The sequence below is a fragment of the Pipistrellus hanaki genome (assembly GCF_964339955.1).
Source record: "Pipistrellus hanaki genome assembly, chromosome: 11".
Taxonomy (NCBI): Eukaryota; Metazoa; Chordata; class Mammalia; order Chiroptera; family Vespertilionidae; genus Pipistrellus; species Pipistrellus hanaki.
The window spans coordinates 24,697,044-24,720,760 of NC_140513.1; the positions used below are offsets into that span (position 1 = coordinate 24,697,044).

General features: G+C 52.3%; 1 protein-coding gene across 1 annotated transcript in view; it reads left to right on the forward strand.

Annotated features, from left to right (window-relative positions):
* The window catches only part of SHB (SH2 domain containing adaptor protein B), a 123,851-nt gene that overhangs the window by 42,459 nt on the left and 57,675 nt on the right, over window positions 1-23,717 (forward strand). Inside the window, exon 2 of the mRNA XM_084898746.1 lies at window positions 2,263-2,383. Within this exon, the coding sequence (XP_084754872.1) occupies window positions 2,263-2,383 (121 nt within the window). The remainder of the gene's footprint in view (window positions 1-2,262; window positions 2,384-23,717) is intronic.

Sequence of the window (23,717 nt, forward strand, 5' to 3'; positions counted from 1 at the left end):
CGCAAGCTCAGATCTCCTTTTAATTAGAAAGTACAGATAGTGCCTGCCGAACCAAAGGCCTCCCAGCGTTCCCCTGCCTAGGCTAGCAAAGCTTTGGTTTATATCCTGCAAACCTCCGTGTCTGTAAATTACAGAGCTGGGATGTTGATTTTTAGATTACAGAGACTGCAGCCCAGCTTCCTCCCCTGTCTACCTCCTCAGCTAATCCCCCCACAAATGATTTTGTTTTCTCGGGGAAATATTTGCTCCCTTCCTTGTTGCAGAATAGATGGAGGATGTTCGTGCTGAAGACAGGAAGGAAGGCCGGATCGGGAGACATAAGATTAGATGTCAGCCACAGCAGGTTCATCTTTTTCTCCATTTGAACTTCTCACCTCTTGAGACTCAAAACCCTACCCTAGATCAGCGTCTGAGCTGCTCTGGTTGACAGTGGTTCACATGCATAATTTTCTCCCTGGTGTGTTCTGCAAAGGGTGGAATAGAAATATCAAATGAAAGACATTGCCTGACCCAGCTCTCCCCCACCCCCCTGTCTCTCCCCTGCCTGGTGTCATTTGAGCTCAGCGAGTCTCAAAAGAGGCCACGATTACCATGTCAGCATCTGGAAGGGCCCCCGCTGGGACTCAGAGCCCGACCGCTGGAGGAGGCAGCAGGGGGCAGACAGCGGGGCGCACATGCTCAGATGGTGGGCGCTGCAGCCTTGGGTCTTTCCATGAAGAGCTTGACTGCTGAGTGCTCTGCCTCCGTTGGCCCCCGGCTGCATGCCTGTGACAGGGCTGCTGCCCACTGTCCCTCCCCCGGCGTCACATTCCGGGCAGCTGGAGGTCACTTGCTCACCCTGCCAGGGCTGCTGCCACAAGCTGCCATTCGAGGGGCAGACAAAGGGGGGATTTTCCCTTCCCCTGGGTTTATAGGCCCCTCAAATGCCTTACATTCCAGGAGCTGGGAGAGAGAGGAGGCTCCTGTGGTTTCTAATTAAACCCACAATTTAAATAACAATTCCTGTTACCCCAGGGTTGAGAGAAATGCTAACCTGCCCCCTCCCAGAAGAGTCAGCTGGGTGGCCTGGCGGGGAGGTTGAGGAACTTGCCCTTTGCCAGATGTGTGACCAGAGGGATAGATGATGGTGGAAGTCACAGTGGATTTGTGTGGAGCTGGATGTGTTAAAGGGGAACTTGTTTGGTGGGTTCCTGTCCTTTCCCCTTTGATAAGTGAGCCACTCAAGGTTAGGATTTAAGAAATGGGAAGGAAAGTTGTCGTGTTTACACCTAGCCTCCAACTGAGACTTTTTTTATCCTTCTCCAGGGAAAATGTGGTCTTCGAAGTGTTCAAATCTCAGATTCTCACAATCTCATGGGGTAACACACACCCCCCCCCCACACACACACACACACTCTCTCTCTCTCTCTCTCTCTCTCTCTCTCTCTCTCTCTCTCTCTCCCGCCAGGTGTTGTAAAACTTTGCTATTTTCTGAAATATTAGACAAGTGAGGAGGCCAGGAAGGGCGCTGGGAGCAGAGGGTCTGGCCAAGAGTCTTAGCCTAGCCCCATCCTCCACTGGACCTCAGCTTCCCCATCCGTTACAGAAAGGCCTTTCCATGTGTTGCTTCCAAGGCCCTTTCTGGCCCAAGCAGTCCATCTGTCCATCCTGAGCCCCTTTTGTGTTTTCATTGGGCCCGTCTGGGGCCACAGTCATCTTTACACAGTTTGTTGAGCTCACCGAATTGTTGTCTGATTACCCAAGGCGTGGTTGTGTTCCAGATTTGGGGGAAATGGAACGCTGAGCATAATTATCTCTACACAAGTTCTTCTGTGCCGCAGCCAGCACCAAGAACCTGTCAGCATTTCCAGGCTTTCTGCAATCCCCCTTCCAATTTTCTTCCATCCCATTCCATTATATTGAGCAATTCACATTCCCAAAGACACCCTCCGGGTTCTTGCCTCCATGCTTCTCTACCCGGTTGCCCTTCTGATCTCATTTCACCTTGCCCAGAGCCGGCCGTGCTGCATGTTCAGGCTCAGAGGCCCCTCTCTTGTGACGGACCACTGCCAGGGAGGGTCCCTTTGTCACCCCTGCAAGCATTGGAGCTTCCTGAGGATAAGCCCCAGCTCTGGTTCCAGCCTCCCCCCGCACCTCCTTGCTGGTGTGGTGCAGGCCCCGTTTGTGTGTGTTGGAGCAGAGCCTGGCCGGGAAGCAGAAAGCCAAAGGTGGACTCAGCAGAAAGCCAAAGGTGGACTCACCCTCGCATCTTCTTCCCTGCAGGTGATTATCGCTGATGACTACTCAGATCCCTTTGATGCCAAGAATGATCTCAAGAGTAAAGCGGGAAAGGGAGAGAGTGCTGGCTACATGGAGCCCTACGAGGCCCAGAGGATCATGACAGGTAAGCAGGGCAGTTGGCACAAGGACTTGCACTCAGCAAGGAGGCAGAGAGCCCATTCCTGGACACATGGATGGTCCCCAGGCAGCCTCAGCAGGGGAAGGAAGGTTTGTGGTTTCAAGGTGGTAGTTGGGAGGCTGGTGTGTCTAATCTTCACCACAACCTCCCAGTTCATGTTCGCCTACATCAGGAAGAACCTGGCAGGGCACAGTAAAAGGCCAGTCACTAGGGGGCCAAGTACAGTAACCAAGATAGGGACCGAGAAGTAACTGGGGAGAAGAAGGGAAAGTTCTATTGGGAATTTCTGACTGAAGAAAGATACAGCATTTGAGGTAAAAAGCTTAAGTTGGAGCTTCCTAGCATCCAAGGCAATAAAAGAAGCAAGCTGGGTCACTTTCTTTCATTACCTAGTAGGAGGGGGCAGACTAGATCATTGCAGACAGAATTATCCCTGTCCAAATATGAGGAAATCCTCGTTGAGGGGCTGTGGAAGCAGCCTAAAGAGCTCTCCACCTGGTAGGTTTATAGGAAACAGACTCTCCCCCCAACCTCCCTCCCCACCCCCCACCCCCTGCTCCCGTGACTATTTTATATTGGCCCTTAATGACAAAACCTTGTCAAAGTAATTGCTTGGGGCCCAAAAGAATGTGGCCAGGTGGCCAGTATCCTGAGGGCCTCTTGACTAGCCAGGATAATGCCCAGAGCATCTTAAGAGAATGATCTGATATCGGCCACCACAGACAGGTGGTTATCATCCATCACACACACACACACACACGCACGCACGCACGCACGCACGCACGCACGCACACATGTCCTCCTGGCCCAGAGGACCAGTGCAAAGACAGAAGAGTTCCTGTGAGGATTGGAGCAGGTCGGGAGCGGCCCCTAATTTTGAGGCCCAGTGAACTGGTGTTCTGTATGTCTTTGAGGACTTTCACATTATTCGTCCTGAATTAGAAGGAAGGGAAAGGAGGCGACATTTACAGAGCACTTATTGTATGTGGGGCCTGTGCAGACTGTAGGACAGCTGCCTTGTGCTTCTACTGTTCATGGAAAGTGATTCTCTAGCCCTCAGTGTATCCCCCAGAGTGCCGGGCCACCCCTCACACTCACTCCCATCTTCCTCATCTCTCCTGGGAAAGCAGCCTCTGGGGAGGAGGAAGGGGGAAAGAGACAGAGAGCTGAGTGTGCATTTGAGTGGACCCTCCTAGGGTCCTGAGGGAGTCTCCAGGCTCAGGGAACAGGTCCACTGGTGGAGGAGCCTTCACCTCAGCACTGCAGTAACACCTGCTCCTGCTGTCATATCCTATCACCTCCCATGTACACCCCCACTGGGCTCAGTGAAACGCCAGCTCGGTGGCAGCACTGTGGAGAGCTTTGGCCCTTCAGCTCCGGCCAGTCTTGCATCCAGCAGGCATCAGCCCAGGCTTACAGAAGTGACTTTGGACGCTGGCACATTCATATGTCAGGGTCAGCAAAGGATCTTCAAGGTCATCCAAACCCAACAGCCTCATTTAGCAGAAAGGAAAACTAAGTTCAGGGAAAGAGAGGGACTTGCCCAAGGACACATAGTAAGTTGGAGACAGACTGCCAAGTATGGCCTGGCCTTGGCAGGGCGTTCTTTGGGGTGGAGTACGGGAGGAAGTGTAGTGTTTGTGTTTGACGCTGGGGTATCCGGGACACGAGGAAATGGCAGGAGCCATCGGAGGCTGGCTCCCAGGCTCTGGCCTGGGCCCTTTGACATGCACACCTCACCATTTCCCTGCAAAGGAGGTGCTGTCTCATTTTACAGGGGAGGGAAACTGAGGACAAGTCACTTCCCTCAGTTTCACAAATAGAAGTGAGGGGCTTTGACCCATATCTACAAAACATGGGGGCAGGGAGCTGAAGCGGGGAGGGGACATTTGCCAGGCTGGCCTGTGCTAGTCACTCCTAGTGCTCCTTTTCATCTTGCTTGGCCCATCTCTCGAGGTGAAATTCTGGTCTTGATCTCTTCCATGCCATCTGGCCTCAGTTTCCTCATGTATAAAGTGAAGAGGAAGAATCAGAGCACTCTGGTTTCCTTCCTGCCCTAGTGTCTATGTATTTGGCACCCCCAAGCCAAACCTCTGATTGAGCCGGCAGAATCAGGCAGCCTCCTTCCAAAGCCATGCCCTGCATCCCATTCTTCCCCTCTTCACACCAGTCTTCATCTCAGACTTAAGGGCCCCAGATGTACAGAGACCCGCTAATGTATAGGAAAGGTGCTGGGCTCTTAGGTCAACGTGGGTACCTGGGTGGGTGAGGAGGCTTAGCCTATTGAGGGCTTCAGTGTCCTCATTATAAAGTAGGGCACACAACACTGACATAGCCTCAACTGGAACAAGTAAGCATTGTGGGGGTTTTTTTAAATAAATTTTTAAAATATATTTTTATTGATTTCAGAGAGGAAGGGAGAGAAAGAGAGAGATAGAAACAATGATAAGAGAGAATCATTGATCAGCTGCCTCCTGCACGCCCCCTACTGGAGATTGAGGCCGCAACCCAGGCATGTGCCCTTGAGTGGACTTGAAACCCGGGACCCTTTAGTACGCATGGAAACAGCACTCTAGCCACTGAGCCAAACCAGCCAGGGCAATGAGCAAGCTTTGCACATGTGCATGAGATTGTTGTTATTGGGGAGCAGAGGGCCTTGTTGGTCCTTTACTTGGAATTTAGTGATGTCGAGTTCTCTGACCAGGCCCTGGCCACCTCAGGTGGGTGGCCGAAACAACAGGCCAGTGGAGGAGGTGGTCCTTAAGCCCTCCGCAGGGCACCTGGCAGCCTGCCTAGAGCCTTTCTGTTAGAGACTATTGGGTTAGAGACTAGATATGTAGCCTGGGCAGACACTGCTGCTGCCCCCAGGAACTTCCATAAAGCAGGGTGACAGGCCTGGATCCAGGTACATGGAGGTGAGCAGTGAATTTCCAGAAAAACGGAGTTTGGGCCATCCAAATGGGGTGGGGGCGGGGGCGGAGGCCGAGGCGGCGGTGATGAGAGCTGGATCTACTAAACCAGGCAGAGGGAAGAGCTTGAGCAAAGGCATGAGGTGTGGGATCTTTTTGCTGGAGAGGAGAAGCCAGAGATGAGGCTTTTGATAGGATAGGATAATGATAGAAAAAAAAACGTAATGATAATGATAGAAAAAAAAAACGTAATGATAATGATAGGGCAAGAGCTTCTAAAGATTAATTGGATCATGAAGCCCTAGTTTACCTAAAAGCACAGAATAATTCTCAACTAGGATCCTTTCTCCTGAGGCCGTCAGCCCCATTTTACAGATGGAAATACTGAGACACAGAAAGGTTAAGTAATCAGGAAAAGCACACCCTCTGGAGCCTGCAGCTAAAACATTCTCACATCTGTCCTCTACTCCCCAAAAGATCTGCAGAAATAACTGGCAATTAAGCTGTTACTTAGACCACCCTTTTTTTAAAAAGAAATTTCTATTGATTTTTTTACAGAGAGGGAGAGGGATAGAAAGTCAGATACATAGATGAGAGAGAAATATCGATCAGCTGCCTCCTGCACACACCCCCACTGGGAACGTGCCCCTGGAATCGAACCTGGGATCCTTCAGTCCGCAGGCCGACTCTCTATCCACTGAGCCAAACCGGTTTCGGCTAGACCCCCCTCTTTATGTGTGACACCCCACCCCCATCATACCTTATAAAATTGTGCAAAGTATCATCTCACAGGATGATTCACACACAGATTAATTGAAAGCATTTTCCCATAATTTTTAATATTATAAGCAATTACACATTAAGAAGTCCTTAGCATGTTTTTATTATTAAGTCAAGTTTATGGCATAATAAGAGGAAATTAAAGGAAAGCCGTTTCACACAGAATCTGCTACCCTGACGGGGCTGTTTTCCTTTCTCACAATTTCTGCCCTTTATAAAACTCCGGGTAAAGTTAGTCATCAAATTTAAGGTGGGGGGAAGGGAGGCATCTTTTTGTATCTTCTTATTCTCTGTCATAGTCTCTTCTAGCAGCAGCAGGCTTTCTGAGAGAATGGTGGTGTGTATCATGTTGAGGTGTCTGTTAGAATTGTGGCCTGTTGCAGGAGGCAGGAAATGTGGGTTCTAGCTCTGGCTCTGCCTTGGTTTGCTGGGTGTCCTGAGGCAAGTTGCTTTTCCTCTCTGGGTCTTACTTTTCTTCCTCATCTGGAAAGTCAGATTTGCCTTCTTCCTTGGGTGCCATGACAGTCTTTATAAATCCTCCAGTTCCCTGTTTCAAGGTCAGAACTGTACCTCTTCCTGCCCCATCCCCACCGCCTCCTCATGGTGCCTGCCCAGGTCTTGCAGGTGGTGAGGAAGAGCTGGTCCTGGCACCCTCCCAGGAGCATGCATGCTCCCCTTTTGCAGGACAGACAGTGCTGGGAGCTGCAGGTTCGCACTCATCTTCACAGGCAGGCTCCAGAGGCCCTTCCTAGAGCTCCTGTTTGAATTTGGAATAAAGCCCCAAAGACCAGCAAATGCTTCTCAGAGAAGGCAGGGGAGGAAGGGTGTTCTTGAGTCTTGACTGGGTTTCAGAAAGGTCATCTCTGGCCACCCTACCTGAGGTTCTGCCTTGCTCGTGTGTTTGGCATTACCTCTGCCTCCCTGCTTCGATGCTGTGCTGTTCTCTGGTCCCGGTAGCTGGGAAAGTGAACTGCCTTTCTTTTCTTTTCTTTTTTTTTTAAATATTTTTTATTGATTTCAAAGAGGAATGAGAGGGAGAGAGAGAAAGAAATCTCAATGATGAGGGAGTGATCAATCGGCCGCCTCCCGCACACCCCTTATGGGGATCAAGCCCGCAACCTGGGCATGTACCCAGACCAGGAATTGAACCATAATCTGGTTCCTGGGTTGACTCTCAACCACTGAACCACACCAGCCGGGCAAAGGGCCTTTCCTTCTGGGTCCTGAGTCCACACCCTCCCCAGCTCCTCACTGTCTGTGGGCTCTGCTCCCAGAATGTCCATGCACTGGCCTCTTCCTCACCTGGCCTGCTCTGTCTGCAGAGCTCTGCTCCCCAAACCATCCCTCCCGGTGCCCCTTCACTCCCCTCCTGCCAGGCTGCCTCTGTCATCCTCTGCAGGCCCCGTGCTTCCTCCTTGTCTGCCCTCTCCCCAAGTCGCCTCAGGCTTCAGCCCGTCCTGGTGGTCACAGCTCTCCCCTGCCTGGGGGATGCCGGGATGGAACTATCCTGGAAGAGCAGTCTTCTCTGCCCAGCATCCTCTTTGTGCTTGAGGTTCAGAGGGGCCAAGCACTGACTGGCCAAGGTCACATAGCAGCAAGCTGCAGAGCCTGTCTCCTGACTTCTGTAATCTAGAGCTGCTGGGCCTTGTTTTGAAATGTTTTGAAACCTGCCCTTACACCTCCTGGCAGATACAAGGCTTGGTCATGGACTGTGCAGAGTTCCCTGGCTGGTCTATCATTTACCAGAATGACTTACCTACCGGACAGGAAGAAGATAATCAAGTGTAAATAGATTCTGTATTAGTCACCCGATGACTTTCCTAATCTTGAGAAATAGCTTGGCTCACACACCCAGCCTGGTGGTGTTCCCGGCCCAGGGGGAGAGGAGCTTGAAGCCTAGGTTTCCATGGTGACCGGTGGGCCCATCCTGGCAGCCACTTCCTTTTCTCTCACCCCTGTGCCCCTCTCCCTTTTGACCCTGGACATTGAGCTTGCCCAGCTTTTCAGGAAGGTTGTAACAGGATGGAACAGGCCACAGAAAGCTGACAGTCATTGAGGATACACCTGCCGTGTGCCAGACTTCCCCATTCCTGCCCCTGGCCTTTCAGAATCCCAGGGAAACATGAAAAGATCTCATGGCATAGAAACTGATGGAAATGCCCGTCTGGAAATTGGCTCAGGGCAACTCCGGTTGATTGGCAGCAAAGCTCCTGGCATCCTTTACCCACCCAACAGCACTAAGCAGGGTGTGACACAGTTAGGAAGTTGTTTAGGAAGTTGTGCCCGGCTGGGTGTGTAGGATGGATTAGAGCAAAGAGAAGCAAGAGGCGGGGAGACTGGTTCTGTGGCTCTGTGGCCACGGCAGTCATCTAGGCCAGGGGGCTGCGGCCAGAGCCGTGGCTGCGGCTGAGGACTGGTAGGCGGAGCAGGAGCTGGAGTGGGAGGATGGGTAAGAGAGAGAGAGAAGCTGGGATCCTGGTATGGGGGCAGGGGGTGTGACAGTGTCAGGTACCTGGTGGGGACTATCCTACAATATATCCGAGAAGGGGAAGGATGGTTCTTGGGGCAGGAGCCAACGGGCACCTTTGCATTTGTGTGTCAGAGGAGGCCCAGGTGCTCCAGGGGCCACCTTGGGGGCATCTGGGAAGAGGAGCTTGTTTGCAAGACTGTCCAAGGAGACCACCTACCAAAATCCCTGCTCCTCCAGAGGCCGAAGGAAGGAGATTCAGCAATTTGCCCCATACCCTGTTATTTGGCTAATTAATCAGTACCCTCCTCTAAGGGCTCAGGCTGGCTTTCTGGACGGCTGTAGTCATGGCAGAGGGCTGTATTTAAAGGGTGCCTTTTATAGGCGATGCTGGGAATCCCCCTGGGGCTCTGGGAGAAAGCAGCAGGATCATTTCCATTTTAGTCATATAGCCTGACCAGGCTGTGCCGCATCCCAGCTCCCCTCTCTGCAGGGTCTCTGCCTGCTGTTCTGGATGCTAACAACGAGTTTGCATTTTTATTTTTTTAATGTTTAAAAGTCTTTCCACCTATAGGGTAACTGGGCAGGTGTTGATTTAGTCCTCAGATCTCTTCCCCACCCACAATAGTCCTGCCTTTCAGCTGGCCTGGCCCCTGTGTTTTAATGTGGTACACTGCCTCTGGTCCTTTTCCAAAACATAAATAAATAAAATGCCACTTCTTTCTCCCTCCCAGAAGGCGGGCCTGTAATTGTACCTGGCAGTCTAAAAAGTGACGCTCTGGAAGAGTCATCTCCCAGGGCCCAAGCTTCCTGGTTGGCCCTCCCTGTTCTAGCTGTTACAGTCCCTCTTTGTGCGATCGTGCTGACACAGCACTTGGGCGCTGTGTCGTAATTTATCTGCTGCACTGGGGGCCCCTGGCGGGGAACCCTTGCCCTCAGACTGTCAGTGCTCAGGGCTTTACGGTGGAGCGTGCCTCCGGGTCAGAAGTTGTGTGGTGTTGGTGAAGTGTTGTGCAAGTGATCAGTAAACTCTTCCCCGAGCGTTAAAGCGCTCTGATCCTGGGCTCCCGGCCTCTGGACTGCGCCTCTGGAGGTCCACTTCCATTGCTGGGCCTCCTAGGCACATACCCTCATGTTCCCAAGCCCCACCCACAGCGCCCTCCAGGAAGCCACCCTCTCCAACATCCCATCACCAGATCAGCTCCTTTCAAGTCGGTACTGCCACCCTTCCTTGCCCCCTGGTGTTGCCACCTTCCCCACCCTCTTTCCCTGAAGCTGGTGCCTGAGTGCCTGAGCCCTCATCTTCCTCATATGGTCAGCCTTCTCATGCCACACTCAGCACTAGCATCTTGTTTGCCAAAGCTGGGACAGCCTGCGCCCCACATGACTTTTCCAGCCCTCACCCCCCAATGTGCCAACACAGTCCTGGCACAGGTTGGGATGGAGGGAGAGCCTGTCTCCCGTCGTTTGGCTCTATCTCGGTCCTTTGGCTCATGCTGTGCCCTTCCCTCCCAGTACCAGCCTTGCCAGCCCACTTAAAGGCCATGCTTCCCTTGAAGCCCTTCTGCATGTCCGACCTCCTGACCTGCTTCTTTCCCCAACTCTCGTAGGTTTTCAAATCAGAACCAGGTGGGTGGCATGCTGTCAGGGAGGCAGTGCCCGGGATGGTCCCCGTTTTACTGGGGACAAAACAGGAGGAGAGGCTCGGGCAGTTGCCCGGGGCTGTAGGGAGGATTTCTGGCATCCTGGGAACTGTGCTCCCGAGGCCAAACCCTCAGGTGGTCTTTGTGTTTTTTTGTGTGTTTTGGGTTTTTTTGTTTTTGTTGTGGGTTTGTGTGTGTGTGTGTGTGTGTGTTTTGTTTTGCTTTTTTTTGGCGAGGGGGGCAAGCTGAGGAAACCCCATGGGTCTGAGAATGGGTAAAGACAAAGATGGGCAGCCCTAGGCTCGGACTGGATGAATCTGTGGAGCAGGGGTGTTCCCAGCAACAACTTTACAACCCAACAGAACTAAAAACAACCAGTGGGTGACAGGTCCCTCCCATGTACTTTCCTGGGCCTTTTCTAGGGCTTTATTTCTCCTTTCTGCACGATTTTGCATCCCCTTGCTCAGAGCTGCTGAGGAAAGGTTGCATCCTCAGCCCAGCTGCTAAGGGGAGAGGGGCGGGATAGTTTCTGGGGGCAGGGCCAATGTAGAGCCAGGTAAGATGGAGGAGGGGCAGCTCAATCCCAGGTTTCTCTCCCCTCTGAGGAGGGAGCTTTGCCAGCATCTGTTGAGCCCCTGCTGTGCTGGGAGGTGGTGGCCACCTGGACCTGCCCACAGGAGGGCCATTGTAGTGGGAGGTGGCCGTGTAACCGCAATCAATCCTCGGGGTATGTCAGGTGTAGGCATAGAAGCTTGTACCTGGGGGCTGCTGGGGAGGGTGTGATCTGGTCTGCTTGGGTGGAGGTTGTGGGTTAGAACATACTTTTCCAACTGATGATGAGGCTGGGAAGGCATCCATGGGAGTCACCCAGTCCTAGGCTCTAAGGGAGACCTGGAACAGGAGACGGAGACCCCAGGCGTTTTGCTGAGGAGGGCCTTAGAATTGGGCTGGGAGGCCCTTGACTCGCCCACCCCTCCGCGTCCTCACTCCCATCTCTGGCTCGACACAGGCCACAGTGCAAAGGAGCCGTGTAGAACTGAGCCTCAGAGGAAGCCAGGCAATGTCTTCATTCTTTTCATAATTTACGCCCAGAAATTAGGAGTTGTTTGTTATTAATGCACTCAGCCTGTTTATCCCCCAGACTTGAACCTCATTTTCAGCTTGACCAAGATTTACTATAAACTCCCAAGGCTCCTGGTGCTCATGAAAAGCTCCGGGCTGCCTTTTGGGTTTGAGCCCTGTGCCCCTCACTGGGCTCCCCAGCGGAAGGGCCGAACCTCTGGGGCTGGGACCCACGCGGAATCGCCTTTGGCTCATTAAACCCACAGGCCTCGCAGCCTCTGTGACGGCCTCGATGTCAAGCTCTGGAGTCCAGAGCCAGCTGCTGACTTTTACCTGAATGGTGTGTGGTGCTGTTAAAAAAGCTTAAATTTGGTATTTTGTAGTGGCTCTGGACTTGGGGGCTGTCTGATTGCCCCCTTGTTTGGCGGGTGAAGGAACAGAAGGCCAGGGGCAAGGTGTAGCTGCCCCTTGTGTGGTGCCAGGAAAGTGCTGGCCCAGGGCCCCTCCCAGTCACCACGTGCAGTTCGGTGACTGTTGCCAAGCAAGGCCTCCTCAGCTATTGTTCCCTGTGTCAGGGGAGCTCATTACCTGTGAACGCTCCGTCTTCTTCCCTTAGTGCATGCATGCAGCTGGCGCCCATGGGAGCCGCCACCTCTGTCCAGTCCTGGGAGAGGAGGAATAAGGCCCTCCCGCTGCCTGCCTCCCCTGCTGAACCCCGCCTGTGATGTCCTTGGCTCCGCCTCCAGGGCCCCATCTTCAGGGAGCAGCGATGTCTTTTTCTCTCTCTGGGGCTTACTAGTCTTCAAGGAAAATGTCTTTGTTTCAGGAACTCTCTGGGCCTGTGGAAACTTCTAATTAATAGTGTCCGATGAGTTGGCTTTTCTCTCGTGTTTCCCAGGACCTTGGCTATCAGGTATATGTGTGGGGTTAATGTCATAACAGTGTCTATCTTCTTCTCCTTTTCTGACTACAAAGCACTTTCTTAGACGTTATCTCATTTCGTCCTCAGAACAAGCCTGGAGGCAGCCCTGTTATTCTCGGTTTTGCAACAGAGAAACTGGGAAAGAGAGAGTGGAGGCAGCCTGCCCATGGTCACCCAGCAAGCAGTGCGGGGTAAACTCGGGTCTCGAGACCCCCAAGTACAGGGCTTGTTCTTCCTTCCATCACCCAAAGCCTGTGCCCTGTGCGGGGAGGGTCCCTGAGGATAGGGACAGCCCAGGAGCTCCTGCCCTCCAGAGCTCTCAGGATGGAAGGCCAGGGGACCTCTCCTCCAGAGGCCTCCCCGGGTAAGTGTGGGTGAACAGCTGGATGTCTGAGTCAGTGTTCTGGCTCCTTGGTGGGTGCTGGGAGAGAGCCCTGTGTGTGCCTGTGAGCGTGTGACATCCAGGGGAACTCAGCTGGCCCTCTTTCCCGCTCTCTGAGGCTGCCTGGCACCCCCGTGCCCCTGGCACCTCGTCTCTTCCTGCAGTGAGGCAGGACTGAAGAGGATCCAGCTCGGGAAGTATCCGGCCCGGCTCTCCTGAGAAAGGCTTGCAGAGCATGCCATGCAGAGGGCTTGGCCCACAGAAGCTGCCTTCGCTACAGGAGGGAGCTGCCCACTCCTCCCGTCCACAATGGGGCTTGTGTGTTTTTGCACACAGGGCGAGAAAGGCACAATCTTTCATGTCTGGAAAGAGCCCTGGGTTTGACACTAGACGTGGAGCTATAATTATCGTCTTTAATTACACACAGGGCCTCTGCCAGGGAGACTGCTTGGTGATTATCTCCTCTCCTGACAAGGGTGGTTCCGTCTTCCTTTATAAGCACCGACATAAACACACACGCTCACTTGAGGTTTCAGAATTATGAAAGGGCCATTCAGAGAGGCCTACCAAGGACCCTGGCTCCTTTTCCAGGAGAAATGGGTGAGCCAGGTATCAGCCATGCAAGTGCTTTCTTGCCTGCTGCTGCAAAATAATGCTCGTTGACTTCCTGATCTCTAAACTGAAAAAAAGAACAAACCTTTTCCTGACAACCCCTTTCAAAGAGCAGGATTCAGTGTAGCAAGCAAGGCCTGTTTTTATTTTGACAGACGGGGACCATCCATGTTCCCTTTATTCTCACACCGCTCCAGAGTGGTAAACACCCAGTTATGGAGGTGGGGAGATAAAGGCTCAGAGAGGTCACACAGAAAACCAGGACTGGAAGCCAGCACCGTGACTGCAAACCATGCTTCTGCCCTGGTAGGGCAATTTTTGTGGTAATTTTTTGAGCTCCTTCTGTCCTCAACTCACTGTGGGGCTCACATGTGGCAAGTACAGATGCTCAGCCACAAGCTTTTGGGGGCCGGAGTGCACTGCACTTTATAGGGCTGTGATGAGGGCAGTCCCAAAGATTTGGGAGGGTAAATCACGCAGGAGACCCCAGATGAACTATGCAGGTTAGCCCTGCGTTGCAGAGAGAATCAGGCCTAGCAGGGCTGGAGCCCAGTCTGGAGGGGATATGGAGGGCCTGTGCTCTCTGTCCCCCAGACCACCTTCCAAGCAGGCCAAATGGCCCCTCACCCAGCCAGGAGAGTGGAGGATGAGGTAAGGTGAGTGATGCGATGCCGAAACCGGTTTGGCTCAGTGGATAGAGCGTCGGCCTGTGGACTGAAGGGTCCCAGGTTCGATTCCGGTCAAGGGCACGTACCTTGGTTGCGGGCACATCCCCAGTGCGGGGGTGCAAGAGGCAGCTGGTCGATGTTTCTCTCTTGACATTTCTAACTCTCTATCCCTCTCAATTCCTCTCTGTGTAAAAATCAATAAAATATATATTTAAAAAAAAAAAAAAAAAAAAAGGTGAGTGATGCAAGAAGGCAGATTCCTAGGCCCCACCCATTACAGACTTTTCCTGGAGCCCCAGAATCTGCTTTTTAATACCTGGGTCCATGACTCTGGGACAGAGGGTCCTATGGTTTGAGAGGCTCTGGTTTAGCCTGGCATCTTCTTCAGTTCCTGTCACTCTGGTCTGGTCTGCCAGTGGCGCTTTTCTTCCTGACTTCTTGCCCCATTCTCTTCCTGCCTCCATTGCAGCGAGGTGGGCATCCGTCCTGGCATCCCCCTGACATTCCCCATGCAAGTCCTGAGCACCAGAAACCCTCACTCTTGGTGATGGACCAGACTGAGGCCCGGCCTTGAAAGCTCCTCTCCTTAGCGTCACGGAGCTGTGATCGGACAGTGAGGATCTTGTACACCTTTGGCCAGGCAACAGGGCTGGGGTGGAGCGTGCGGTGTGGTTAGGGGGGAGGAATCATGAGCTGAAGGACTCAGGAGCTCAACCCAGCTCCACTGGTTCCTGCTGTGAACTTGGAAAGGTACTGCCCCTCTGGGGCAGCAGTTTCCCGTCTGTAAGGGCAGGGCGGCAGCCTGGTCCTGAGGTGACTTCAGTGCTGACCTGCTCTGATGCTCAGATGGCACTGTAGTAGCAGTGAGGCCCACCAGAAGCACACGGGTCCCTCTGGGCTCCGGAAGTGACTTCCCACCAACAGAAAGCCTCCGCCTGCTCCCCATGGGGCTTGCCTGAGGCTTCAGGTGCTTCCGCCCACGTGGCACCAGTTGTGATCAGACCTCCTCACAGCATGTGACACTGGTGTCTGCAGCTCCCCCTCTGCACCCTGGAAACCTGTTTGCGAGCTAAGTCACCCTAGATCCCACCAAAGCCGGCTTCCAAAGGGAGCATAATTTTACTGCATTTACTTTTAAGAAAATGTTTTTAATGTGCCGTTTTGCACGTGCATCATCTGAGCAAAGAGGACCAGCCTTGAGCTCCCGGTACCCTGTACGCACAGTGCACTGTCCTTCACCCGTGCGAGGGAGCCGTCACCAGGTGATTTTCCCAATGCCCAGTCATATTGCTCCCCTGCTCATGATCAAAGTCCAGACTTTCCAGGCCTTCCTCAAGCCACACCTCCCTCTGCACCCCAAGGGAGGATCTCCAGGCTCTGGGCAATGCCTCACACCTCCCTGCTCTCTGCCTGCTGTGTCAGTTGTCACCATCACCTTTATTTTATTGATTTTTTTACAGAGAAGAAAGGAGAGGGATAGAGAGTTAGAAAGATTGTTGAGAGAGAGAGACATCGATCAGCTGCCTCCTGCACACCACCTACTGGGGATGTGCTTGCAACCACGGTACTTGCCCTTGACTGGAATCGAACCCGGGACCCTTGAGTCCGCAGGCCGACGCTCTATCCACTGAGCCAAACCGGTCTCGGCTTCCCTGTCTCATTCTTGCTTTGAGTCCTGAGAGAGCCTCTGCCTCCAGCATCCTGGGCAGGGCCTGAGTGGCTGATTTTGTGCTGTCGGAGCACGTGCTGTCCCCAGTTTGGAAACAGGCAATGCAGAGACCATTTGTCTCGCTCGGCTCGGGGAAGGTGTTGTGAGTCTCTGGGGCGCCTGCAGTTCAGGGGGATTTACGTTTTATGGAGCCTTTTGTGACGAGGAAGCCGAGGGCAGCAGGCGACTGTCTGGTGTGGCCCAGGCCCTGGTTCTTCCTTCCCTTCTCCCGAGCCTCCGGCTGCTGGTCCCTGCGCCTTGGGATCGTAACTCGGAGGTCCCAGAGCAGCAGGAATGCCGTAAATCCTTGTCTTGTTTCCTTTTACAAGACGGCAGGTGAGCAGCCTGTCGCTTTACGAGGGAAAGAAGCTCTGCCATGGCGAAACACAGCGAGTGCCTGTCCCCTGGCTTTCCTGCCTCCTGTCTGTTGTACACTGTGAGCCAGGAAGAAATGCCTTGTGTTTGTCCCACCCCCACCTCGGGGCCTCTGTCCTCAGCAGGGTCTCCTGCCCTGCCCTGATCTCCCTGAGGCCCTGTTGTCCTCGTTGCACGGTGAGAAGCTCCTGTCTACCGGACAGACTGACCGTCAGCCATGGGGAAAGGGAGCAGCCATGCGGCAGCCTCCGTCCCTCTGTGGGGGACCAAGGGGCGGCAGGACTCCCAGTGTGGGCCAAGGGGCGGCAGGCCTCAGGGGAGCAACAAGAGGATAGTGTCAGACGTCACCCCTGGGCCTCTCAGGTTGGCCACAAAGATTAGATGGGCGGGGGGCAGTGCTCATTGTATGGCTCTGTACCAGTTCTGGGGGGCAGTCGTGGACCCAGGCCAACCACTGGAGCGTCTTGGACTTGACTTCATGGGATGGAGGACCCACAGACATGGTGTGCTCACTTGGGTTCCTAGCTAAAAGTTGGCAGGAGTGGTCTCCTAGGAGTTGAAGCTTGTCCCGAAATTTCCAAGCAGCCTTGGAAGAGAGACCAGCATAGTGACCCTGGGGACCTCCAGTGGTTTCACAGGCGCTGAGCTGGGTCCTGAGGAAACTCAGAACCTTGCGGGGGACAGGAGGGAGTCTTGCAGGGGGAGAGACAGCCTGTATCATCCCCAGAAGTGAGGGGAGCAGCCCTGAAGTTTGCGCAGGGCACAGGGAAAGGCGAGCAGGTGTGGGCTGTAGTTCTGAGCCCCTGGAAGGGATTTGGGCTTTACCCGGAGGACTGTGGAGAGTTATTGAACGGTAACTTGCCCCCTTCCTACATCCCATCCCTCATCTCTTCTTGTCCCTGAATCAAATCATTGAGCTCATTGAGACCCTGCTGGTACCAGGCAGGCACTGGGCCACTTGGGCAGGCTGATTGGTACCATAGAGCCTCTGCTCACAGAAACCTAGGTCAAGCTGGAAAATTAGCTCAGATAAGAAGTTGAGAACAGAGTCACAAGAAGTTGAGAACAGAGTTTAAAGCTGGCACTAGAAGAGGCCTTGGTGATTGATTGACAAATGAATTGGGACAGATAATCAGTTGCCAGAGTGGGCAGCGAAGGGGCAAAATACCTCCCCAGAGTGGGTTAGGGACAGCACTCGAGGGGGTGAGATCTAAGCCATGCCTTTGAAGGCCTTTGGGTGTTGAAAGGAAAGGTCATCGTTGGGAGTGCGGGAGGGGAGAGCAGGCTCTGAACTTGGCCTGGGGCCTGGCACCGAGCGGAAGCACTGATACTGACTGATGGGGAGACAGCTGGTTTTGTAGAGATGAGGGTTTTAGACTCTCACCTAAGTTAGTTGACCTCCCAAATATTTTTAGAGAACTGTTGTGTTGTGTGAGTGTACTTAAAACAGGCCTGTGCAGTCTGGGCACCAAAGCACAAAATCACAGGTCCTGCACATGCCCGGGCTCGGGACCTGGGTTAGGGAGCCTCCATCTGGGCTGGCCAGGCTGAGCTCGGAGGTTGTGATGCAGGTGAGGGCCTGGACAGCTCTTAGTTGTGAGGACAGAGGACTCAGGTCCTCCTGAAAATTGAGACCATCAATCAAGCCTGTGGACAGGAGACACCCCCCCTGCAGCTGCTCCCACCTGCACAGCTGACGGTGGGCACACAGAATAGCTGGAATCAACTTGGGCATATTTCAGAACAGCCATTTCCGGTTGTCCACCACCTAGAGAAATCTCCACAAAGGACCCCAGCGGGGCTCATTTTAAACAGCGGGAGCTTCCTGATAAACTCTATGAGAGGAATTAGTTGCAAATTAAACCCCCAGGAAACGGAATGATTTGACCTATTGTATAGAATTGTTGGATGTGAGCCAATTGGATGTTGAAAGACATCTGCCTAAAATGATGATTTGGCTCCTAGAGGAGTTGATTGTAAGCCATTCCTTCTGGCAGATAGAAGGGAGGGCATGCAATTGGGTGTTCTAACTACGGAGCAGAGAAGAGTGGCGGGAAGTGGCCGGCTCCCTTTGGGTGTGTAACTAGGGGTCCCTGCAGGTAGGTGCTGGGGAGTTTTCTCCGTACGTTTCTCTCCTAATTGTGAGCACCCCTCTTCTCTCTGCTGCCGCTGCCCCCCCCCTCCCCCCCCCCCCCGAACTATTAACAAACACTGATTGTCAGTGAGGAAAGCAAGCAAGCTAAGCAGACGGAGGTATCCTCTGAGTGGTGGATGAATGAGATTTTAATGGACTTTGGTGACAGATCCTCAGCAGGACTCCTGAGGTCCTGTCCTCACTCAGGCTTGGAGCACGCTGTGACCACCACCTGCCGAGGAACTGTTTTACAGCCTGGCAGCCAGTGGTCAGGGGCTGCTGACGGCCTCCGTGGGCCAGCCCTCTGAGCTGGCAATAAGACGTGGAGCAGCAGAGCCTTCTCCAGGTCAGCCGGCCCAGAGGCCGAAGAGTGTAAACACCAGAGGGAAGCTTGCACCAAAGGGGCGTTGACAGAGATTCCTTGGGAGGCTAGGATGTCCTCGGGGAGCCTCAGCCTCTTTGTCTCACCAGGATGAGCACAGAGCCCTCAGTCATGTGGCCTGTGGCTGGTGCCTCTGTCAGGGGGACGTGAGTGAAATCTGAAGTGCGTGTCTGTGGTGGCAGCTGTAACATGACAGCTGCCGCCCTCCCTCCGCTCCTCCTCCTCCCCGGCTCCCACCGCCCCCCCCTCGTTTGCGAGCGAGGAAGCTTGTCTGGCAGCACCGACTCAGCTGTCACACCACATCAGTTTTTGTAGGTTCCCAGCCAGTGGGAAAGTGCCAAACGCAAGCAGATGAGATACTCAATGAAACGTTCAGGAAGAGCGCTTCGGTTCCGGTTATTAGGGGATGTGTGTATAACATAAAGGCACCCCTTCCCCAGAGCCGTTCCAGGTTCTACGGGGAGTAGGTGTCTTGCAAAAAAGTGTGTCATGTTTCTGAACCCTGGAGTCAGATCATGCTCTTCAGAACCTTGTCACACATTGCAGGAGTAAATATTGAAACTGGTGAATGCCGAACCAGAAGTGGATTCTTTTTTTTTTTTTTTTTTTCTTTCTTTCTTTCTTTTTTTTAAATATATTTTATTGATTTTTTACAGAGAAGAAGGGAGAAGGATAGAGAGCTAGAAATGTCGATGAGAGCCGGGACCAGTTTGGCTCAGTGGTAGAGCGTCGGCCTGCGGACTGAAAGGTCCCGGGTTCGATTCCGGGCAAGGGCATGTACCTTGGTTGCGGGCACATCCCCAGTAGGGGGTGTGCAAGAGGCAGCTGATCGATGATTCTCTCTCATCGATGTTTCTAACTCTCTATCTCTCTCTTCCTCTCTGTGAAAAATCAATAAAATAAATTTTTAAAAAAAGAAAGAAAAAGAAAATGTCGATGAGAGAGAAACATTGACCAGCTGCCTCTTGCACACCCCCTAATGGGGATGTGCCCGCAACCAATGTACATGCCCTTGACCGGAATCGAACCCGGGACCTTTCAGTCCGCAGACCGACTCTCTACCACTGAGCCAAATCGGCTTCGGCCAGAAGTGGATTCAGTTTGCTGAACCTCAGTGGGAAAGCACCGTACAGACTGATATTACAAAAGAAACGTGAAATAAGATGTCTTCTCCTGGCGGACATAAACTGATTGAATGGCGAGTCATTTATACCAGATGTCCGCTAGGAGTAAGGTTGTGTCTCTATCTGTGCACACGGATGTGTGTGCCGCCCTAATCTGTAACATCTGCGTAGGGTTTTATGGTTTACAAGCCTCTTTTATAACCTGTCTGGTTTTATTTTATCACAGTCCCGTGAAGTTGATATTAGTATTCTCCCCACTCTGCAACGGAGGAGGCCCAGGCTCTGCGGGGACAAGTTGCTCTCCACGGGGCCCGAGCTGGTGAATGCCCGGGCCAGGGCTTGAACCCATCCCCCCGGATCCGGTTCCAAATGGTGCATACCGTTATACAGCGCTGCCAACACATTCCGTATCTGGGGGTGAAGCACTACACTATCAGGGGGAGGTCGAGGTTAATCATTTGACCAATGTTTGCCTGTATGCGAGATGGACAAGGTCCGAAACTTACTTGAGTGAGGGGTAGGGCAGAGTTTTCTGTCGGTTGTGGAACCCACAGGTCACAATACTTGGGGTGATCTCAGCCCTGTATTGCCAGCTTCCTAGTGGGAAGAGAACTTTAAATTCCAGACTGCGGGCAGCCCCTCCCTTCCAAGTGAGACCACAATCGTGGGCTCATATCGGAAATTCCTTATTTCTCATTAGTGAGTCCACATTAGTGCTTCAGTTATTTTTAGGTGGGAACTTCACATTTTCTGTGTTGTACCACTTTGGATTCCCTACTTAGCTGGGCTATGTTTTCTGTCTAGCAGAATGTTGGGGCTGCCTTATTTTTAGCTTAGTTCATTTTTCTTCCTGTGATTTCCTTCTTCTCCTAACTTCATACACACTCTGCTAGGCTTCCTTTTCCACCCCACCCTCCCCCAGTCCTCATTCACTGGGTCAGGAGACTTAATCCAAAAGCCACTTGCTAAGCCCCATCTTATTTCAAGGAAAAGGAAGAAGAGTCCTCAGCAGGCCTCAAGCATCTGCTGGTTGTCATTTTTAGTCTCTTCCCCTGTCACTCACCCCGTGTGCCCCTGACTCCTGGCTGAGATGCTCACATACACACACCTGACAGGAAATGCTTCCAACTCCTGCACCCCACCCCCACCCCACCTCTACAGAGAAAACCTGCTGACCGGGGTGGGGCAGGCATGCTAAGGGACTCGGGCATTAATCAGTCTGCTAGAGGGCCTGTCATGTATGCATGTGACTCTGCGTGTGTGTGTGTGTGTGTGTGTGTGTGCGCATACATGTTTGTAATTGTAAGTACACAAACATACCCTAGTGCTCCCCAGACCCTTAGCACTTGATTCTGGCTCACAGGTGTCCCACAGTTAACACTTGCCCTAGAACTTGGGGTTGATACCAGTGCATTCATTTCCTCCACCCTGTGTATGGCAGAAGTAAGAGTCCAGTTAAAATTTGGGGAAACATGCCTGGGGGACCCGACTAGCCCAGCCTCCCGACTCAGGATAGAGTGCAGCCGGTGGGCTGGGGAAGTGCTCACCCCTGGGCCTCCTCAGAAGCCTTTGATGGCTCCCCATTGCTTAGCCATTAAAGCATGAGCCTCTTAGGCCAGAGGTACTTGAGCAGATGATACACTTAACTAAATAGCCACAGAGAAGGCTGAGGCTTAGGCTGTGAGCTTCTCTAGGCAGGGGCCAGGATTCATTGGTCAGCATTTCCCCATATAAACCAGCACACGGGGTGCTCAGTAGCCGAGCGATCCAGCAAAGTAATGAAATAGTGAAGTAGCTGGTACCCAGAACTCCACCGTCGCTCCTAGTGTGGCTCTCCAGTCAGGACTCTTAGTCCATTTCCTGGAGCACATCTCTCCTTGCTGGAGCCTGAAATCCTCTGTCAGTCCGATGGGTGAGAACTTGTGCTGCTTCTAATCCCTTCTGGCCCCTCGGGAGGGAGCCACCTTCCGAGAGGCAGCCTCTTCTGTGCCCGGAATTGAGGTCGAGAGCCACGTCACCCTGAGCATGCCCCCTCCGCAAAGGACCTGTTTGCTATCAACCATCTTAGGTTGATTTTTGATTCACAACTTGCTGATCAACATTGGCGGATGGGGATTACCTGGCCTTGTGACTTAGAAGAAAGGGTGTAAGTCCCTGCGAAAGCAGGATCCTTTGCAGATCCCAAAAAGTGACCAGGCCTGTTCTTTGTAGCTGTGTGTCTTGGGAAAGCTTTTGTCATCTGCGGTTTAGACTGTAACTACAGTTCTTTAATGTGTGTCTATAAATCGAGCTCCTCCATGAGGACCAGCGGCATGTTACCGGGCCACGTTATAATTAAATGTACATCTTAGCGTTAGAAACCCAAACATAATTTCCTCTGAACTCTGTTTCCTAAACTGCAAATGTGTCAACATGATAAGAAATGGAAATTTGTTAAGAAACAGTAGCAAAAGCAGAAGCTGCTGATCTAAAGCCCACCCCACTGGAATGTTAAGCAGCAGATGAGGGGATGCTGCAGCCACCGTGCTTCCCAAAGGCAGCAGGGAGCCGTAAGGGCCCCCGCTCTGTCCTGCGACCTCCCTGTCCCAGCCTCAGTTTCCTCGCGTGTCCTGGGTTAACATAAAACTCCTAGCACAGTGCCTGGTTCAAAGTAGATACTCAACACGTGCTGTCGCAACCACAATAATTAAGGGGATAGTTTCATGTACCACAGCTGCACGTGAAACTTCCTTAAAATTGTGTTTTAATTATAACATTAAAAATTATGTGCTCTGGGTAAGAAAATTGGCATTCAGACTACAGGAAATAAAAGGTGCAATCTCTCTCCAAAGACAAGCATCTGTTGTATTTTCATTTAGCCATTTTCCCATTTGCTGACAAAAATACACATCTCTACATATTGCAAACGTTGTTTTCTACATGATGCTATCCTACTAAACCTTGCGTTGCATAACAAATTTTGTCGGAGGTCATTAGTTCTGTTGCATAGCTCTGTGGACCAAGTACGGTGCACTCCGTCCTCCCCTAGTCATAGCCTTCAGCTGGGTTCCTGGTTTTTTTTCATTGTTATTTCTGTTGTAAACATCCATCTATGTACATTTATTTCTGCGTGTGGGTCTGGGTATTTCAGTAGATTTAATTTCCAGAAGTGGAATATCAGGCCACAGGGTATTTAAGTTTTGTTAGATCCACCAGTTTTTCCTCTGAAAAGTCTATCTACACAGTAGATAGTATTTATACTCCTCCCACTAGTCTACGAGCACAGTTCATTTTTAAAGGTAGATAACATTTTTTTTTAATTTTTAAAAAAATATATTTTATTGATTTTGTACAGAGAGGAAGGGAGAGAGATACAGAGTTAGAAACATCGATGAGAGAGAGTCATCGATCAGCTGCCTCTTGCACACCCCCTACTGGGGATAGACCTGCAACCAAGATACATGCCCTTGAGCGGAATCGAACCCAGGACCTTTCATTTCCCAAGCCGACGCTCTATCCGTTGAGCCAAAACGATTTCGGCTAAAGGTAGATAACATTTTAAAATATCTTTCTTCTGTGTTAAATTGGCAAAAGACTATTGTTCTCTCGGCCCATGTTTACAGAGCATCTGTGGAGCCATGTTCTATACTCGGAATCACAGGGTGTGTCGAGATAGGTTGGACTTGAACTTGGCCCTCAGCAGCGGGGGTGGGGGTGGGAACTGAGCGCACAAATGTCTCACACTAACATTGAGAATGTGGTGACTGATACAAGCTGTCAGAAACACCTTCCCAGCTTCTTAAAGGGAAGTGCTGGCGATGGTGTCGGGTCCATCTGTGAGCTGCTGCGCGCTGCTCTCGTGCTGTGGGGTTCAGGACATGATGTCCCAAACCAAACAGAAAACCTGACTGGGGCTGTGGGGCGGCAGCGTTTCAGGCTAGGCATCAGGAGAGGAGCCAGCAATGGCTGTCTCCACTCCGAATCTCAAGGCGCCTCTGCTCTCGTGCTCGGGGCGTAATGACACCTTCTCACCGTACGGAGTCTCTTCAGGACACTTTTTTAGGGCCCCGGAGAGGAGCTGTGCTTGCATTTTCCAGCATAAAAGTATTCACTCTCCAGATGTTTCCTTCCCAATAATTCTTGAGATGGTTGTGTGGATGGTGTAATCTGTG